An 18,999-nucleotide genomic window follows, 5' to 3' on the forward strand; every position below is an offset into this window, starting at 1 on the left:
GGTGGGACTACTACAAATTGGACGGTCTACACCATGGTCCGGACTGGAACCAGTGTCCTTGGGGATGCTTTTGCTAACGCTGTTGGGGAAGGTTGAAGCTAATGTGGCAGGGGGATGGGAACCAAACGAGGAGTTTAGTGGACAGTAAGAAGGTAGTAACTGAAGCCTGTAAGGAACCAGATCATGAAGTCAGCGTGACTAAGGGGAAGAGTAGGCAGGGAGCAGATGATGAACGCAAAGGGACTGGTGGTCTGCAGTGCATTTGTTTTAATGCAAGAAGTGTAGTAGGTAAGGCAGGTGAACTTAGGGCTTGGATTACTACGTGGGAGTATGATGTTATTGCTATTACTGAGACTTTGTTGAGGGAGGGGCATGATTGGCAACTAAACAACCCAGGATATCGATGCTTCAGGCGGGATAGAGAGGGAGGTAAAAGGGGTGGCGAAATTGCATTACTGGTCAGAGAGGATATCACAGCTGTGCTGAAGGTGGGCACTATGGAGGACTCGAGCAGTGAGGCGATATGGTCAGAGCTCAGAAATAGGAAGGGTGCGGTAACAATGTTGGGGCTGTACTACAGGCCTCCCAACAGCGAGCGTGAGATAGAGGTACAAATATGTAAACAGATTATGGAAAGATGTAGGAGCAACAGGGTGGTGGTGATAGGAGATTTTAATTTTCCCAACATTGACTAGGATACACTTTGTGTCAGAGGTCTAGATGGAGCAGAATTTGTTAGGAGCATCAAGGAGGGTTATCTGGAGCAGTATGTAAACAGTCCAACTCGGGAAGAGGCCATACTGGACCTGGTGTTGGGGAATGAGCCCGGGCAGGTGGTTGAAGTTTCAGTCGGGGATTACTTTGGAAATAGTGATCACAATTCCGTAAGTTTTAGAATACTCATGGACAAAGACGAGAGTGGTCCTAAAGGAAGAGTGCTAAATTGGGGGAAGGCCAATTACACCAAAATTCGGCAGGAGTTGGGGAATGTGGATTGGGAGCAGCTGTTTGAAGGTAAATCCACATTTGATATGTGGGAGGGTTCTAAAGAGAGATTGATTAGAGTGCAGGACAGACATGTCCCTGTGAAAATGAGGGACAGAAATGGCAAGATTAAGGAACCATGGATGACAGGTGAAATTGTGAGACGAGCTAAGAGGAAAAAGGAAGCATACATCAGGTCTAGGCGACTGAAGACAGACAAAGCTTTGGAAGAATATCGGGAATGTAGGACCAATCGTAAACGAGGAATCAAGAGAGCTAAAGGGGGTCATGAAATATCTTTACCAAACAGGGTTAAGGAAAATCCCAAAGCCTTTTATTCATACATAAGGAGCAAGAGGGTAACGAGATAAAGGGTTGGCCCACTCAAGGACAAAGGAGGAAAGTTATGCGTGGAGTCAGAGAAAATGGGTGAGATTCTTAACGGGTACTTTGCATCGGTATTCACCGAGGAGAGGGGCGTGACGAATATTGAGGTTAGGGATAGATGATTGATTACTCTAGGTCAAGTCGGCATAAGGAGGGAGGATGTTATGGGTATTCTAAAAGGCATTAAGGTGGACAAGTCCCCAGATCCGGATGGGATCTATCCCAGGTTACTGAGGGAAGTGAGATTGGAAATAGCTGGGGCCTCTTTGCAGCATCTTTGAACACAGGTGAGGTACCGGAGGACTGAAGAATTGCTAATGATGCCCCTTTGTTTAAGAAGGGTAGCAGGGATAATCCAGGTAATTATAGACTGGTGAGTCGGACGTCAGTGGTAAGGAAGCTGCTGAAGAAGATACTGAGGGATAGGATCTATTCCCATTTGGAAGAAAATGGGCCTATCAGTGAAAGGCAACATGGTTTTGTGCAGGGAACTTACCAACTTAATAGAACTCTTTGGGGAAGTGACCAAGTTGATTGATGAGGCAAGTGCTGTGGATGTCATACACATGGACTTCAGCAAGGCATTTGATCAGGTTCCCCATGGTAGGCTGATGGAGAAAGTGAAGTCCTATGGGGTTCAGGGTGTACTAGCTAGATGGATAGAGACCTGGCTGGGCAACAGGAGACAGCGAGTAGTAGTCGAAGGGAGTTTCTCAAAATCATAGATTATCATAGAATTTACAGTGCAGAAGGAAGCCGTTCGGCCCATCGAGTCTGCACCGGCTCTTGGAAAGAGCACCCTACCCAAGGTCAACACCTCCACCCTATCCCCATAACCCAGTAAACCCACCCAACACTAAGGGCAATTTTGGACGGCCAATCCACCTAACCTGCACATCTTTGGACTGTGGGAGGAAACCGGAGCACCCAGAGGAAACCCACGCCCACACGGGGAGAATGTGCAGTCTCCGCACAGACAGTCACCCAAGCCGGGAATCGAACCTGAAACCCTGGAGCTGTGAAGCAAGTGTGCTAACCATAATGCTACTGTGCTGCCCAATCCCAAATCCTGGGTATGTCCTGATTCACCGGCAGGATAGACCCAGCAGAGGTTGTGATACAGTGGTATACAGTCGGGAGGGCATTGCCCTGGGAGGCCACACCATCGACTCTGGACCACGTGAAGTCTCATGGTGTCAGGTTAAACATGGGCAAGGACACCTCCTGCTGGTTAGCACATACTGTCCACCATCAGCCAATGAATCAGTACTCCTCCATGTTGAACATCACTGTGACTGCAGCAGGTGGTGAGGGAACCAACAATCGAGAAAAACACACTTGACCTCATCGTCACCAATCTGCCTGCAGCAGATGCATCTGACCATGACAGTATCGGTAGAAGTGACCACTGCACAGTCCTTATGGAGACAAAGTCCCATCTTCATACTGAGGATACCCTCCATCGTGTTGTGTGGCACTACCACCGTGTTAAATGGGATAGACATAGAACAGATGTAGAAACTCAAGACTGGGCATTCATGCGGCTATGTGAGTCATCAGCAGCAGAATTGTACTCAGCCACAGTCTGAAACCTCATGGACCGGCATATCCCCCACTCTACGATTACCATCAAGTCAGGGATCAACCCCGGTTCAATGAAGAGTGCAGGACATCATGCCAGTAGCAACATCAGGCATAACAAGAAATGAGGTGTTAACGGCGTTAAGCTGCAACACAGGACTACTTGTGTGCCAAACAGCATAAGCAGCAAGTAATGGACAGAGCTACGTGATTGCACCACCAATGGATCAGATCTACGCTCTGTAGTCCGACCACATCCAGCCATGAATGGTGGTGAACATTTAAACAACTGGAACACCCTGCCTAACAGCACAGTGGGTGTACCTACACCTCAAGGACTGCAGTAGTTCAAGAAGGCAACTTACCATCACTTTCTGAAGGACACCTAGGGATGGGCAATAAATGTTGGCCTAACCAGCGACACCCACATTCCGTAAATGAATAAAAACAAATGTGACAGGAATCACTCCGCTCATCTAAATGATACTTAAATGTTGTGAGAGTTCCCATCTCTCCCACCATTTTAGGCAGTGAGTTCTAGATTACCATCAACCTGTGGATGAAAACTTGTTTTGGTCAAATCCCCTCTAAATCTCCCGCCTATTATCTTAAATCTATGCCCCCTAGTTAGTGACTCCTCAGGCGAGGGGAATGTTTCTATGTCCTTTCTATGTCTTCATTATTTCTACAGTTCAACCAGGGCCCTCTCAGCCTTCTCTACACTAAGGAGAAACCCCCAGCCTAACCCTCCTCTTTTTGCAGCTGAAACTTTCCAGCGCAGTCAACATCTTGGTGAAACTCTTCTGCACCCTTTCGAGTGAAATCACATCCTTCCTCTAGAATGACGACCAGAACTGCACAAAATACTCCAGCAATGGCCTAACGAGCATGTCATACAACTCCATCATAACTTGCCTGCGCTTTTATCCTATGCCTCGGCCAGTAAAAGATTCAGCGATGAAGGAGCTGCGGTCTGAAAGCTAGTGACTCCAAACAAACCTGTTGGGCTTTAACCTGGTGCTGTCAGACTTCTTACTCGTCTAATAAAGGCAAGAATCCCATTTGCCTGCTTCACCGTCTCTTGCTTTCGCCAGAGGTCTATGTACGGGCTCCCCAATGTTCCTCTGATCCTCTGTACTTCCTAGTGTCCTACCATTCATTGTGTATTCCGTTGCCATGTTAGCCCTCCCAAGCTTCAACATCTCACACTTTTGTGGGTTAAATTCCATTTGCCGCTGGCCATTTGACCAGCCCGCTTATATTATCCTGGAATGTAATGCGTTCCTCCTCGCTATTTTCCACACCAACAATTTTTCTGTCACCTGTGAACATACTGTTCATGCCACACACTTTCACACCTGAAAACAGCAAAGGATCCAGCACGCATACCAGCGGTACACCACTGTACATAGTCTTTCATTCACAAAAACAACCTTCATCCAGGGCGGCACCGTGGCGCAGTGGTTAGCACTGCTGTCTCATGGCGCTGAGGACCTGGGTTCGAGCAAGGTCCCGGATCACTGTCCCGGTCTCTGCATGGTTCGCACCTCCACAACCTAAATAGATGTTCAGGGTAGGTGAATTGGCCACTCTCATTGGAATAAAAGTATTGGATACCCTAAATTTTAAAAAATTCTTTTAGAGGGTCGGTGCAGACTCATTTGGCCGAATGGCCCGCTTTTGCACTGTAGGAATTCAATGATTCTATGAGTTGCACCAGAGTGTACAATATGCTCAGAGGCTGATGGATGAGCACATACCGGAAAATGCTAGGCATCTAATTTGTGAGGGTAATGTTTACACGTGTGTATCAGGGGAAGTATCATAAGGGATACAGGAACAAGTCAATCTTTAATGATGAAAGATAAGGAGATATGTAATTTCGAAGGCGTATTGGCAAAATGGTGCTAATATGTGACATTCATAGTGAGAGCCTGAGTGTGCCACTATGCAAAGTAAGATTAGAGAGTCCTCTGAAAAGTGGTAGTAGTACGAATAATAGCAAAACTACCATTTTCAGGGGAACAATTTATCCTGGTAATGATATAGCAGGGAGTGCAGCATACTGTGATTGAAAAGCCAGTGCAAAATTAGAGTGAAATGTTGCAAAGGTTATATCCAGGAGTGTTTGCAGATTGTGCGGCAACCAGATCACAAAGCCTCTGTCTGAGACAGGGGAAAGAGAACTTGAGGAATGCCGATAGGGAGGCTGAGGTTCACTTGTCAGAAACCTTGTTTGATCAGATGGTCAATTAAGACAAAGAGCAGGTGGATGAATTGTCAGAAACCATGTTTGATCAGATGGGTAATAAAAAATGAAACCAGATGGTGGATGAAGTGGATAAGGCGTGAATTGGCTTTGATCGATTGGGACACTTCAAGTGATGACGGTGGATAGGCATTGGCAAACATTCATGGAGAGCGTGGGGGAACTGCAACAATTGCTTATTCCTGTCTGGCACAAAAGTAAAATGGGAAATGTGGCCAATCCACGGCTTACAATGGAAATGAGAGATAATATTCGATCCAAGGATAAAGCATACACATTGACCAAGAAAAACAAGAGTCCTGAGGGCTGAGAGCATTTTAGTATTCAGCAAAGAAGAATTAAGGGATTGATTAAGAAGTGGAAAATAGAATATGAGAATAAGCTTGCAGGGAGCATAACAACTGACTGCAAACATTTCTATAGAAACGTGAGGAGAAAAATATTGGTGAAGATAATTCTAGGTCTCTTACAGTCAGAAATAGCAGAATGTATAATCGGGCACAAATAAACGACTGAGCAACTAAACACATACTTTGATTCTGTCTTCACAATCTTCACACATCAGATGCCAGAAATGTTGGGGAACGCAGGGTTTAGTGAGAGGGAGGAACTGAAGGAGATCAATACCACAAAGCAGGACGGTATCACAGTGGTTAGCACAGTTGCTTCACAGCTCCAGGGCCCCAGGTTCATTTCCCGGCTTGCGTCACTGTCTGTGTGGAGTCTGCACATTCGCCCCGTGTCTGCGTGGGAACCTGGGTGCTCCGGTTTCCTCCCACGGTCCAAATATGTCCAAAGATGTGCAGGTTAGGTGGATTGGCAATAACAAATTGCCGTTAGTGTCCAAAAAGGTTAGGTGGGGGTTACTGGGTTACGCGGATGGGTTGAGCTTATCTCGGGTGTTCTTTCCAAGGGCCGGTGTAGATTCGATGGGCCGAATTGCCTCCTTCTGCACTGTAAATTCTATGACTCTATGAATATTAGTAGATCCATGGTGTTGGGGAAATTGATGGGATTTAAGCCTGCTCAACCCCCAGGCCTGATAATATACATCCCCGAGCACTTCAGGGAGTTGGTCTAGATATAATGGATGCATTGGTGGTAATCGTCCACGATTCCATAGAATCTGTAAACTAATTCCACTATTTAAAAAGGGAGGTGGAGAGAAAACAGCGAAGTATGGATCAGGAAGCCTGATGTTGGTAGCGAGGAATATTTTAGAATCCATTATCAAAGATTTTGTAGCATTTCAAATGTAATGCCATTTTCACATACACTGAGATTCCATTCCACCATTTGAACTCTATAACTGCTTTATCACTGAATCATTTTGTTGTATCAAAAGTAACTCAATGAGATCAGGGATCCAATTTTGTGTTGAAGTAATTCAAGGAATATATGGATAGTTAGGAATAAAGCAGTTTAACTCAACTGACATGCCATTCGGAATCACAAGGGATATTAGAATGGTGCATCAAATGAATGGTATTGTTACCAATGGTAGGGGAACCAGTAACAGTAAGGTTTAGTGGGCCTTATAAGATTGAAAGGAAACTGAGTGAGATGAATGATTTGATAAGAACCCCACAAGGTGCACTCACAGAGCGTGTCACGTTAATATGCTCAGAAGGCAATTTGATAGAGAAGGAAAGAAGGAGGAAGTCTTAGTCGGTGGAACTCATTGAGAAGAGATATAATACAATCCCCACAGTGTGGAAGGAGGCCCTTCGGCCAATCGATGGTACACCGGTCCTCTGAAAGAGCACCTTATCTAGGCCAACTCCCCCGCCATATCTCTGTCACCACACGCCCTTCCCCCTTACCTTTGGAAACTAAGGGACGATTTAGCATGGTCAATCCACCTAACCAGCACATGTTTGGACAGTGGGAGAAAACCGGAGCACCCAGATGAAACCCACGCAGATACAGGGAGAACGTGCAAACTCCACCAGGTCGGATTCAAACCTGGTCCCTGCCGCTGTGAGGCAGTGGTGCTAACCACTGTACTATTGTGCCACTCTATGATGTAAATATCAGAAATGATTTTCCCATTAAACAAAGCCCATGCAGGCTCAATCCACTAAAGGTAGCATAGGTACAAACAGAGATGGCTGATTCATGTAAACGCAAAACGGAACTCTTTGACGGATTTAATGAGGAACTGAAGGCTAGGAGGCAGCTGGCATGGGAACGACATCCAACGGAAGATATCACTGATGGTTACATGGAAGAGAAAGCTAGCTTGGAAAGACAGATTTGGAAGAAAGCTGAGATCCTGCATCAAATTACGCAGAACCCCCAATATGCCATCAATCATCTGCATGAGATTGAAGACGCTGTCTCACCATTTCACAGAGTGAGTGGTGGAATACGGAATCTGGAGTCTGAAGAGCTGGCACAAATTTAGCCAGAATATCCCGCAAGCATTTAACATGCAATGACTGGTGTTTTACATTGTCTACCTGCATCACCTGTTACCTTTTACTTTTGGCTATCCACAGCAGAAAGCAAAGGAGGCAGAATACAAAACAGTTGATAAATGTGCAGGACTGATAATGAATGCTGAACCTTCGATCAGCAATCTGCCTTACAATAAAGTGGAAAACTCTGCGGGTAAAACCAGGCAACTGCATGTAATTTAATTGTTGATGAAGTTTTCTGTTGTGCAACAATCTGGAAACTATTACAGACACAACTTTTACGTTTAATAATGCCAGGACTACTTGGATTGAACTAGTACAAATGATTGTCCGAAAGAGAATGTGATTGTTGATGCCTTAACACGACTGCGTCATGGGACAAGACTACAACGGATTATATTCATGTGATGTTTGCTTGTTTAAAATTGTAAAATGATATATATTGTACAGAATGTAAATTGTATGTAATCTTAAGAAATTTTTAAAGTTGGAAAGTGTTCTGAAAATGAAGCCATTTGTGTATATTGACGTTTCATTGTTTTCTGTAGGCAGAAGGTCTTATTACAGGGAGATGTGAGGAAATTCGATCCAGGGCTTCACAGACTGAGGGTAAAACTGCTAGCACTGATCCAGAGGCATATACCCACACCTGGCCTGAGTTACATTGCCCATTCAGGCTTAAACTCGTTCATGGGAATAAACAGGGTAACCTAGTTCAGCTGAGGGGATTCACCCACGCTCTGTGTCCTCCAGAACACGCAGATCTGACCAGCTATGGGTCCATTGCAGAGTCTGGTGGCATATTTTGCCCGTAAATTTGAGTTTAATTGCATATTCATAGCATAGCCCTGTTCATTTGTGTAAATGGAAGTGAGTAATCAACAACCCAGATAGCAATGGTGAGGTGAAGTCTGGCCACCCAGGACACAACTATTGTTTGAGGGGCCGGGTGGAGTTTAGAAAGAGAAAGGAATCCTGTTCGAAAAGGTGTGGGCAAACGGATTTGAAAAGCCTCCAGAAGAAGGAAGAATATGTTCTGTGAATGCAAGTAACATTTCTGTCTATCTCTGTAAGTGGAGCATAGGTCTTTATGTTCATTTTACGTACTGTCTAATGGGAAATCTTTGGTGGGGTAAAATACATATAAGTGGTTCTTGTTAGGTTCGAAGTTTAAAAGTTTATGCATTTTTTTTTGTTTAATAAAGTTTCGTTCGTAAAAATAACCAAGCTCTATTTTTTATGCAATCACTCCTGGAGAGAACTGATTTTTCTGCACAGTCTTTAAAATAAAAAAACCCACTGTTGTTCTGCTCAAGCACACATGGCGCCGAGTAGGAGGCCACAAGTAGGGGAACCGCTGAGGTTGATGTTGGTGATGCTGTGTCATTTTGCCGATAAAGAGAAGATTATGAGGTGGGCGAGGAAGCCAAAGAAGTGCACATAGGAGGAGAACGAGCTGCATATCCATCAGGACCTATAATGAATAACGGGCTGTCGGTGGGAGTAGCCGATTCAAAGTATTTGGCAATCGTGGTCTCTGAGCATCACACTGGGTGGACTTGCGAGTGGCACAGGGAGAGGCCCAACAGCCACAGTGGAGATTGCATGTGGGATTTGTGGTGGATACGGTGGTGTGTTAAAGGTGAGGGTGGCCATCCCAAGTTATATAGAGCTGAACGACATGGAACACGTCACGGTCACCACACTGTGTGAGGCACTTAAGGGGCGAAGTTCTCTCGTTTCGGGCTCACAGCAAGATGGTGGAACGAGAGGAAGAGTGAGGCTGGTGGACGATATTTTGATAGTGGAGTGGAGTTACTCGGCTGCGTAAGATGAGGAGTTATTAAAGGAGAGACAGAGGCTCAAGATGGACCTTGGGTTGGTTTGAAAGGTGGTAACGAAATTGCGGAGGCCAGCGGGACAGTGTATGGGTATGGGGAAAAAGCGAGTAGTATGTTGGCGCACCAATTGAGGAAGCAAGGAGCGACGAGGCAGATTGGAGGGGTGAGGGATGAGTGAGACAAGATGGTGTAAGACCAAGAGTGACTGAATGGGGTATTTGAGGCCTTTGACAGAAGACTGTATGAGTCGGAGCCTCTGCAATCGTTGTTGGATGGGTTCCCAGGAGTGCATGAGAAGATGCAGGGGTTTGCGGCCCCAATTGGGCTGTGGGAGGTGATGGAAGCGTAAGCTCGATGCAGGTGCGAAAGGTCCCGGGGCGAGATGGGTTTCCAGCTGAGTTCAATAAGAGGTTGCTGCGAGTCAGGGACACCTGATGGTGGGGATGCATAATGAGTCGAGGTTAAGGAGGTTGCTTCCCCATACATTGTCGCAGGTGCCCATTTCGCTGGATTTAAAGAAGGATAAGGACCCGGAGCAGTGTGGGTCACACACCTGGTTTCGCTGTTAAATGTGGATACGAAAGTGTTAGTGTCGCAGATAGAGGAATGTGTACCCGGGCTGATAGGCGAGGACAGGGCGGGCTTTGTGAAGGGGATGCACTTGCTGACAAATGTGCACATTTTTCAATGTCATTATGAAGCCCTCGGAGGGACAGGAGGCGGAAGCAGTGGTGACAATGAATGTGGAGAAGACTTTCGATCGAGTTGAATGGGCGTATTTGATGGAGGTGCTGGAGTGGTTTGGGTTTGGGTTTGGCCAGGGTTTCATGGATTGGGTCCAGCTGTTGTATAGTATGCCGATGGCTAGTGTCTGGACGAATAGGTCTAATTCGGGGTAACTCGGTTTGAATCACGGGAAGGTGAATGGATGCCCGTTCTCCCTGCTGCTTTTTGCTCTGGCAATAGAGCCAGATAGGTAATGGCACTAAGGCCGTCGAGAGGTTGGAGAGGGATTAAGAGGGAGGGGTCGAGCACAGAGTTTCATTGTATGCAGATGATCTTCTGCTTTTTATACCTGGGACCCAGAGGAGAATTGTGATAGGATTATGGATATCCAGCTGGACTATGACCATTTCTCGAGTACACATTGAACATGGGGAATAGTGAGGTGTTCCCGATTAATGCCAGAAGGCAGGAGAGGAGGCCAGGGTAGTTGCCGTTCCGGGTGGTGGGCATGAGCTTTCGGTATCTCGGGATACAGGTGGCATGGAGCTGGGCCCAGCTTTTCAAATTGAATTTGAAGCGGTTGGTTTAGAGTTTGAAGACGGTCTTCAGGAGGTGGGATGCGTTGCCTTTGTCATTGGCTGGGCGCATGCAGACGGTTAAAGTGACAGTGCTGCCCAAGTTCCTGTTTGTGTTCCAGAACTTCACTATCTTTCTTACAAAGTCCTTTCTTAGGAAGGAAAATGGGATAATTTCGAGGTTTGTGTGGGCGGGGAAATCCCTGCGGGTGAGGAGGGTATTTTTGTGAGGGGAGGAGGGAGGCTGATAATGCCTAGTTTGCTGAATTACTATTGGCCCACAAACATTGCAATGGTCAGGAAATGGCAGTCGAGGAGGGGTCGGGTTGGGGCTGGATGGAGGCAGCATCATGTAGGGGAATGAGTCTGAGGACACTTTTATCGGCGTGCCTCCCGTTCTTGGCAGCCCGATATTCTGTGAGCCCAGTGGTTGTCTGATCGCTCCAGTCTGGACCCAGTGAAGGCAAACATCGCGCATGACCCTGTGGGCACCGATATGTGATATTCATTGGTTTGTGTTGGCTGGGCTGAATGCGAGGTACGGGGATGGTGGCCGTGGGGATAGAGTACTTCTGGGATTTGTTTGGAGGCCTGGAAGAACTTGAGGAAAGTATCAATTGCTTAAGGGGAATGGGTTCAGGTGCCTGCCAGTGAGGGATTTTAAGAGGAGAGAGGTACCACCCATCCTGGGGCTGCCACCTCCGGTGTTGCAAGATAAGATGATGTCCAAAGAGGACATTGGGGAGCAGAGAGTGACAAACATTTATTTTTTTGTAATATAAATTTAGAGTACCCAATTGTTTTTTTTCAATTCATGGACAATTTAACCTGGTCAATCCATCTACCCTGCACATCTTCGGGTTGTGAGGGTGAGACCAACGCAGACACGAGGAGAATGTGCAAACTCCACACAGACAGGGTCCTCAGGCCCTGCTAAGCACTGCGCCACCATGCCGCATTTATGGAGAACTGATGGAGAGGGAGGGTGGCAGGCATCCGGCGCAAATGGGAGGAGTTAGGTGGGGAGGTGAGGGCCAGGCTCTGGAAGGGAGCCCTGCACAGGTGAATGCATTCTCATCGTTTGTGAGGTTAAAAATCATCTAATTTAAGGTGTTGCACAAGGCCCACATGCCGGGGATGAACCAGCTCTTTGCAGGGGTGGAGGATCGGTGTGGGCGGTGTGCGGGGGCGGGGGGACGGGAGGGGAGAGGCGGGGATGGTCGGCCACGTATAACGCCCACTCGGCTTGTCCAAAGTGAGGAGGGGTTCTGGGATGTTCTGTCCGAGATTTTGTGTGTAGCGGCGGCCCCTGGTCCAGAGGTGGCGATATTCAAACGAGGCCGAGAGATGCCGATGTCTTGGCCTTTGCCTGCTTGATAGCCCGGAGACAGATTCTCTCGAGATTGCGGGACTTGGAGCCGCTAAAGGCGGAGGTGAGGGTGAGCGGCCTGGTAGAATGCCTGCACTTGCAAAAAGGTAAGCTCACCTTACGGGGAACGGAGGAGGGATTCACCTGGAGGTGGAAACCGTTTATCGGCTTATTTAAAGTGCACTAAAGTATCAGCGGGAAGGGGGGTTACTAAGGATTTTTCATCTTTTCTTTGTTTTGGGTGTGGATGGGGCGCTATGGAGGAAAACCTAAGGGGGCGGTGTGACGCGTGGGCTTGTTAACAGTTGCTGCAGTTTGCTTGAGTTTTTGCGTCTGGGTTTTTGGGTTTCTGATATTTTTCTGTATGTATGCAAAATATCTTTAATACATTTTTCTACAGAAAAAGGTTTATACCAAAACAGTTCCCTCAGATACCATGAGTACTTATGCGGTTGCTGGGTATTTGCACTGCTTGTATTATGTCAGGTTTACACAGCACAATTCTACAGTCCTTGTATCCTATGTCTTGTATTCCTGATGAAGCTGCCTGAACTCTGTCTATTATAATATTGCTAAAAACAGAGATGGCACAGAAATTATCTTTTGAAACTTGGCATTCTTGCATTTGTCCTGATGAGTATAAGTCACAAAGCTTTGTCAAAAAGTATTTTGTCTGCAATATTGGCACCATTTCGTTTCACCTCCTACTTACCCGATGTTCTTCTCCATTGAATTGATTCTCGTATGTTAACAATGAGCTGACTCCATCCACTCCCATTTCAATCGCCTGTTCCAGTCTGTCCCGGTAGAATTTCGTCAACTGGGAGAGTTGGTAATCGTTGCACTTTTTGAGGATTTCACTGATTGAAGAGATTCGCTCTGAGCAAACAAAATGAAACGAATATACAACATAGAACATTACAGCGCAGTACAGGCCCTTCGGCCCTCGATGTTGCGCCAACCTGTGAAACCACTCTAAAGTCCATCTACACTATTCCCTTATTGTCCATATGTCTAGCCAATGACCATTTCAATGTCCTTAGTGTTGGCGAGTCCACGACTGATGCAGGCAAGGCATTCCACGCCCTTACTACTCTGATTAAAGAACCTACCTCTGACATCTGTGTTATATCTATCTCCCCTCAATTTAAAGGTATGTCCCCTCGTGCTAGACATCACCATCCGAGGAAAAGGCTCTCATTGTCCACCCTATCCAATCCTCTGATCATCTTGTATGCCTCAATTAAGTCACTTCTTAACCTTCTTCTCTCTAACGAAAACAGCCTCAAGTCCCTCAGCCTTTCCTCATAAGATCTCCCCTCCATACCAGGCAACATTCTGGTAAATCTCCTCGGCGCCTTTTCCAATGCTTCCACATCCTTCCTATAATGCGGCGACCAGAATTGCACGCAATACTCCAAATGCGGCCGCACCAGAGTGTTGTATAGCTGCAACATGACCTCATGGCTCCTAAACTCAATCCCTCTACCAATAAAAGCTAACACACCGTACGCCTTCTTAACAACCCTCTCAACCTGGGTGGCAACTTTCAGGGATCTATGCATATGGACACCGAGATCTCTCTGCTCAGCCACACTGCCAATAATCTTACCAATAGCCCAGTACTCAGTCTTCCTGTTATTCCTTCCAAAATGAATCACCTCACACTTTTCTACATTAAACTCCATTTGCCACCTCTCAGCCCAGCGCTGCAGCTTATCTATGTCCCTCTGGAACTTGTAACATCCTTCCGCACTGTCCACAACTCCACCGACTTTACTGTCATCTGGAAATTTACTCACCCATCCTTCTACGCCCTCCTCCAGGTCAATTATAAAAATGACAAACAGCAGTGGCCCCAAAACAGATCCTTGTGCTCCACCACTAGTCACCGGACTTCAGTCTGCACATTTCCCATCAACCACTACCTTTTGTCTTCTTCCAGCTGGCCAATTTCTGATCCAAACTGCTAAATTACCCTGAATCCCATGCCTCCGTATTTTCTGTAGTAGCCTACCGTGGGGAACCTGAGCAAATGCTTTACTGAAATACATATACACCACATCAACTGCTTTACCCTCATCCACCTGTTTGGTCACCTTCTCAAAGAACTCTATAAGGTTTGTGATGCGCGACCCACCCTTCAGAAAACCGTGTTGACTATCTCTAATCAAATTGTTCCTTTCCAGATGATTATACATCCTATCACTTATAAACCTTTCCAAGATTTTTCCCACAACAGAAGTAAGGCTCACTGGTCTATAGTTACCGGGGTTATCTCTACTCCCCTTCTTGAACAAGGGGACAACATTTGCTATCCTCCAGTCTTCTGGCACTATTCCTGTAGACAAAGATGACTTAAAGATCAAGGCCAAAGGCTCAGCAATCTCCTCCCTAGCTTCCCAGAGAATCCTAGGATAAATCCCATCCAGCCAAGGTGGCTTATCTATTTTCACACTTTCCAGAATTGCTAACACCTCCTCCTTATGAACCTCAAGCCCTTCTAGTCTAGTGGCCTGAATCTCACTATTCTCCTCGACAACATTGTCTTTTTCCTGTGTGAACACTGACGAAAAATATTCATTTAGCACCTCTCCTATCTCCTCGGACTCCAAGCACAACTTCCCACTCCTGTCCTTGACTGGCCCTACTCTTCCCCGAGTCATTCTTTTATTCCTGACATATCTATAGAAATCTTTCGGGCTATCCTTGATCCTACCTGCCAAAGACTTCTCATGTCCCCTCCTGGCTCTTCTTAGCTCTCTCTTTAGGTCCTTCCTAGCTAACTTATAACTCTCGAGCGCCCTAACTGAACCTTCATGTCTCATCTTTACATAAGTCTCCTTCTTCCTCTTGACAAGTGTTTCGACTGCTTTAGTAAACCACGGTTCACTCACTCGACCACTCCCTCCCTGCCTGACAGGTACATACTTATCAAGGACACACAGTAGCTGTTTCTTGAATAAGCTCCACATTTCCATTGTGCCCATCCCCTGCAGTTGTCCTCTCCATCCGATGTATGCTAAGTCTTGCCTCATCGCATCATAATTGTCTTTCCCCCAGATATAACTCTTGCCCTGCGGCATATACCTATCCCTTTCCATCACTAAAGTAAACGTAATCGAATTGTGGTCACGATCACCAAAGTGCTCACCTACCTCCAAATCTAACACCTGTCCTGGTTCATTACACAGTACCAAATCCAATATGGCCTCGCCTCTCATTGGCCTATCTACATACTGTGTCAGGAAACCCTCCTGCACACTTAGGACAAAAACGGACCCGTCTAATGTACTGGAACTATAGCGTTTCCAGTCAATATTTGGAAAGTTAAAGTCCCCCATAACAACTACCCTGTTGCTTTCGTTCCTATCCAGAATCATCTTTATAATCCTCTCCTTTACATCTCTGGAACTTTTCGGAGGCCTATAGACAACCCCTAACAGGGTGACCTCTCCTTTCCTGTTTCTTTTTTTAAAAAAATAATTTTTATTAAAGGTTTTCATAAAATATCAATAACAAAATGAGAATGAAAAAAGAACCCAACAGGGGTAAGTACAAAACACAATCTAAAAAAGCAACCCGCCCAAACCTCTCCCGCCCGTACCTAAATAATAAATTAACATTAACACCCTGACTTAAGACAACAGGTGTATACAGCCCCTCAGACCCTTCCAGTGTAAATAACATAAACAAAAATAAAGTAAACCCCACCCCTCGAGCAGCAGCCGCCATTGACCAATGTCTAGTGTTCTGCCAGAAAGTCTAAGAACGGTTGGCACCGCCTAAAGAACCCTTGTACCAATCCTCTCAAGGCGAATTTCACCCTCACCAATTTAATGAACCCTGCCGTATCGCTGATCCTGGATTCCACACTTGGGGGGCCTCGTATCTTTCCACTGAAGGAGAATCCTCCGCCGGGCTACCAGGGACGCAAAGGCCAGAATTCCAGCCTCTTTCGCCTCCTGCACTCCCGGCTCCTCTGCCACCCCAAATATTGCGAGCCCCCAGCCCGGTTTGACCCTGGATCCTACCACCCTCGACACCGTCCTCACTACGCCCTTCCAAAATTCCTCCAGCTCTGGGCATGCCCAGAACATATGGGTGTGATTTGCTGGGCTCCCTGAGCACCTAACACACCTGTCCTCACCCCCAAAGAACCTGCTCATCCTTGTCCCTGTCATGTGTGCCCTGTGCAGCACCTTACACTGTATGAGGCTGAGCCTCGCGCATGAAGAGGAAGAGTTCACCCTCCCTAGGGCATCTGCCCACGTCCCCTCTTCGATCTCCTCTCCCAACTCCTCCTCCCACTTACCTTTCAACTCCACCACCGAGGCCTCCTCCTCCTCCTGCATCACCTGGTAAGTTTCCGAGATCTTCCCCAATCCCACCCACCCCCCCGAGAGCACCCTGTCCTGTACTGTGTGTGGCAGTAGCCGTGGGAATTCCACCGCCTGCCATCTGGCAAACGCCCTTACCTGTAAGTACCTGAAGGTGTTCCCCGGGGGGGAGCCCGTACTTCTCCTCCAGCTCACCGAAGCTTGCGAACTTTCTGTCCACAAACAGGTCCCCTAACTTTCATATGCCTGCCCTGTGCCACCCCGAAAACCCTCCACCTGTTCTTCCTGAGTGGTTCCCCCGTAATGGGGTCCACGCCGAGGCCCTAACTTCCCCCCTATGCCACCTCCACTGCCCCCAAATTTTGAGGGCCGGCACCACCACCGGGCTCGTAGTATACCTCCTTGGAGGGAGCAGCAGCGGCGACGTTGCCAGCACCCCCAGATTCGAACCCACACAGGACGCCGTCTCCAGCCTCTCCCATGCAGACCCCTCCCCCTCCATCACCCACGTGCACACCATTGTCGCATTGGTGGCCCAGTAGTACCCACAGAGGTTGGGCAGCACCAGCCCCCCCCTATCTCTACTCCGCTCCAGGAACACCCTTCTCACCCTCGGAGTCCCTCGTGCCCACACAAACCCCATTATACTCCTGTTAACCCGCCTGAAAAAAGCCTTCGGGATAAACACGGGGAGGCACTGGAACAGGAACAAAAACCTTGGGAGCACCGTCATTTTGATTGACTGCACCCTACCCGCTAGGGACAGCAGCAACGCGTCCCACCTCTTGAACTCCTCCTCCATTTGCTCCACCAGCCTTGTAAAGTTAAGTCTATGCAGGGCCCCCCAGCTCCTGGTCACCTGGACACCCAAATATCTGAAACTCCTCTCCGCCCTTTTTAGTGGGAGCTCGCCAATCCCCCTCTCCTGGTCCCCTAGCTGAACTACGAACAGCTCGCTCTTCCCCATATTGAGCTTGTACCCCAAAAAGTCCCCGAATTCCCTAAGCATCCTCATTACCTCTGGCATTCCTCCCACCGGGTCCGCCACATACAGCAGCAGGTCGTCTGCAGAAAGCGACACCCTGTGCTCCTCCCCACCCCGCACCAACCTCCTCCAGTTCCTCGACTCTCTTAGTGCCATAGCCAGAGGTTCAATCGCCAGTGCGAAGAGCAGGGGGGACAGGGGACACCCCTGTCTCGTCCCTCGGTGCAACCGAAAGTACTCGGACCTCCTCCTATTTGTGGTCACACTCGCCATCGGGACCTCGTACAACAGCCTAACCCACCTGACAAACCCCTCCCCAAACCCGAACCTCTTCAGCACCTTCCACAGGTACCCCCACTCTACCCTATCAAAGGCTTTCTCAGCGTCCATCGTCACCACTATCTCCGCCTCCCCCTCCCTCGCCGGCATCATGATAACGTTCAAAGGCCTCCGCACATTCGCGTTCAACTGTCTCCCCTTCACAAACCCCTTCTGGTCTTCATGGATGATATGCGGCACACAATCCTCAATCCTCGTGGCTAAGACCTTCGCCAGCACCTTGGCATCTATATTTAGCAAGGAAATCGGTCTGTAAGACTCATATTGCAGGGGATCATTGTCCTGCTTCAGGATCAAGGAGATCAGTGCCCGGGACATCGTCGGGGTTAAAGCCCCCCCCCCCCTCCCTTGCCTCATTAAAGTTCCTAACTAACAGCGGGCCCAACAGGTCCATATATTTTTTATAGAACTCGACCGGGAAACCATCCGGCCCCGGTGCCTTCCCCGCCTGCATGCTTCCTATCCCTTTGATCAGCTCCTCCAGCCCAATCGCGTGCCCCAGTCCCGCCACCAGTCCCTCTTCCACATTTGGAAACCTCAATTGGTCCAGGAAACGGCCCATCCCTCCCTCCTCCCGTGGGGGCTCGGATCGGTACATTTCCTCGTAAAAGTCCCTGAAGACCCCATTGATGCCAACCCCACTCCGCACCACGCTCCCTCCCCTGTCCTTAACTCCCCCGATCTCCCTAGCTGCCAAAGCTGATGCGCCAGCATCCGGCTTGCCTTTTCCCCATACTCGTAGACCGCCTATGGGCCTTCCTCCACTGCACCTCCGCCTTCCTGGTGGTCACCAGGTCGAATTCGGCCTGGAGGCTGCGCCTCTTCCTCAACAATCCTTCCTCAGGTTCTTCCGCATACCTCCTGTCTACCCTCACCATCTCCCTCACCAGCCTCACCCTCTCCCCCCGCTCCCTCCACTCCTTGTGGGCCCTGATGGAGATCAGCTCTCCCCTCACCACCGCCTTCAGTGCCTCCCATACCATCCCCACTCGGACCTCCCCGTTGTCGTTGGTCTCCAAGTACCTCTCTATACTTCCTCGGATCCGCTCGCTCACCTCCTCGTCCACCAACAGCCCCACCTCCAAGCGCCACAGCGGGCGCTGGTCCCTCTCCTCCCCCATCTCGAAGTCCACCCAATGCGGGGTGTGGACCGAAATGGCTATTGCTGAATACTCGGTATCCT

The 18,999-nt window shown here is 48.1% G+C and overlaps 1 protein-coding gene across 1 annotated transcript in view; it reads right to left on the reverse strand.

Annotated features, from left to right (window-relative positions):
- LOC140410285 (NACHT, LRR and PYD domains-containing protein 3-like) overlaps positions 1 to 18,999 on the reverse strand; it is a 43,573-nt gene that overhangs the window by 20,335 nt on the left and 4,239 nt on the right. The window contains exon 2 of the mRNA XM_072498259.1: positions 12,865 to 13,031. Coding sequence (XP_072354360.1) covers positions 12,865 to 13,031 — 167 coding nt within the window. The remainder of the gene's footprint in view (positions 1 to 12,864; positions 13,032 to 18,999) is intronic.

Source organism: Scyliorhinus torazame, chromosome 4, assembly GCF_047496885.1.
Source record: "Scyliorhinus torazame isolate Kashiwa2021f chromosome 4, sScyTor2.1, whole genome shotgun sequence".
Classification (NCBI taxonomy): domain Eukaryota; kingdom Metazoa; phylum Chordata; class Chondrichthyes; order Carcharhiniformes; family Scyliorhinidae; genus Scyliorhinus; species Scyliorhinus torazame.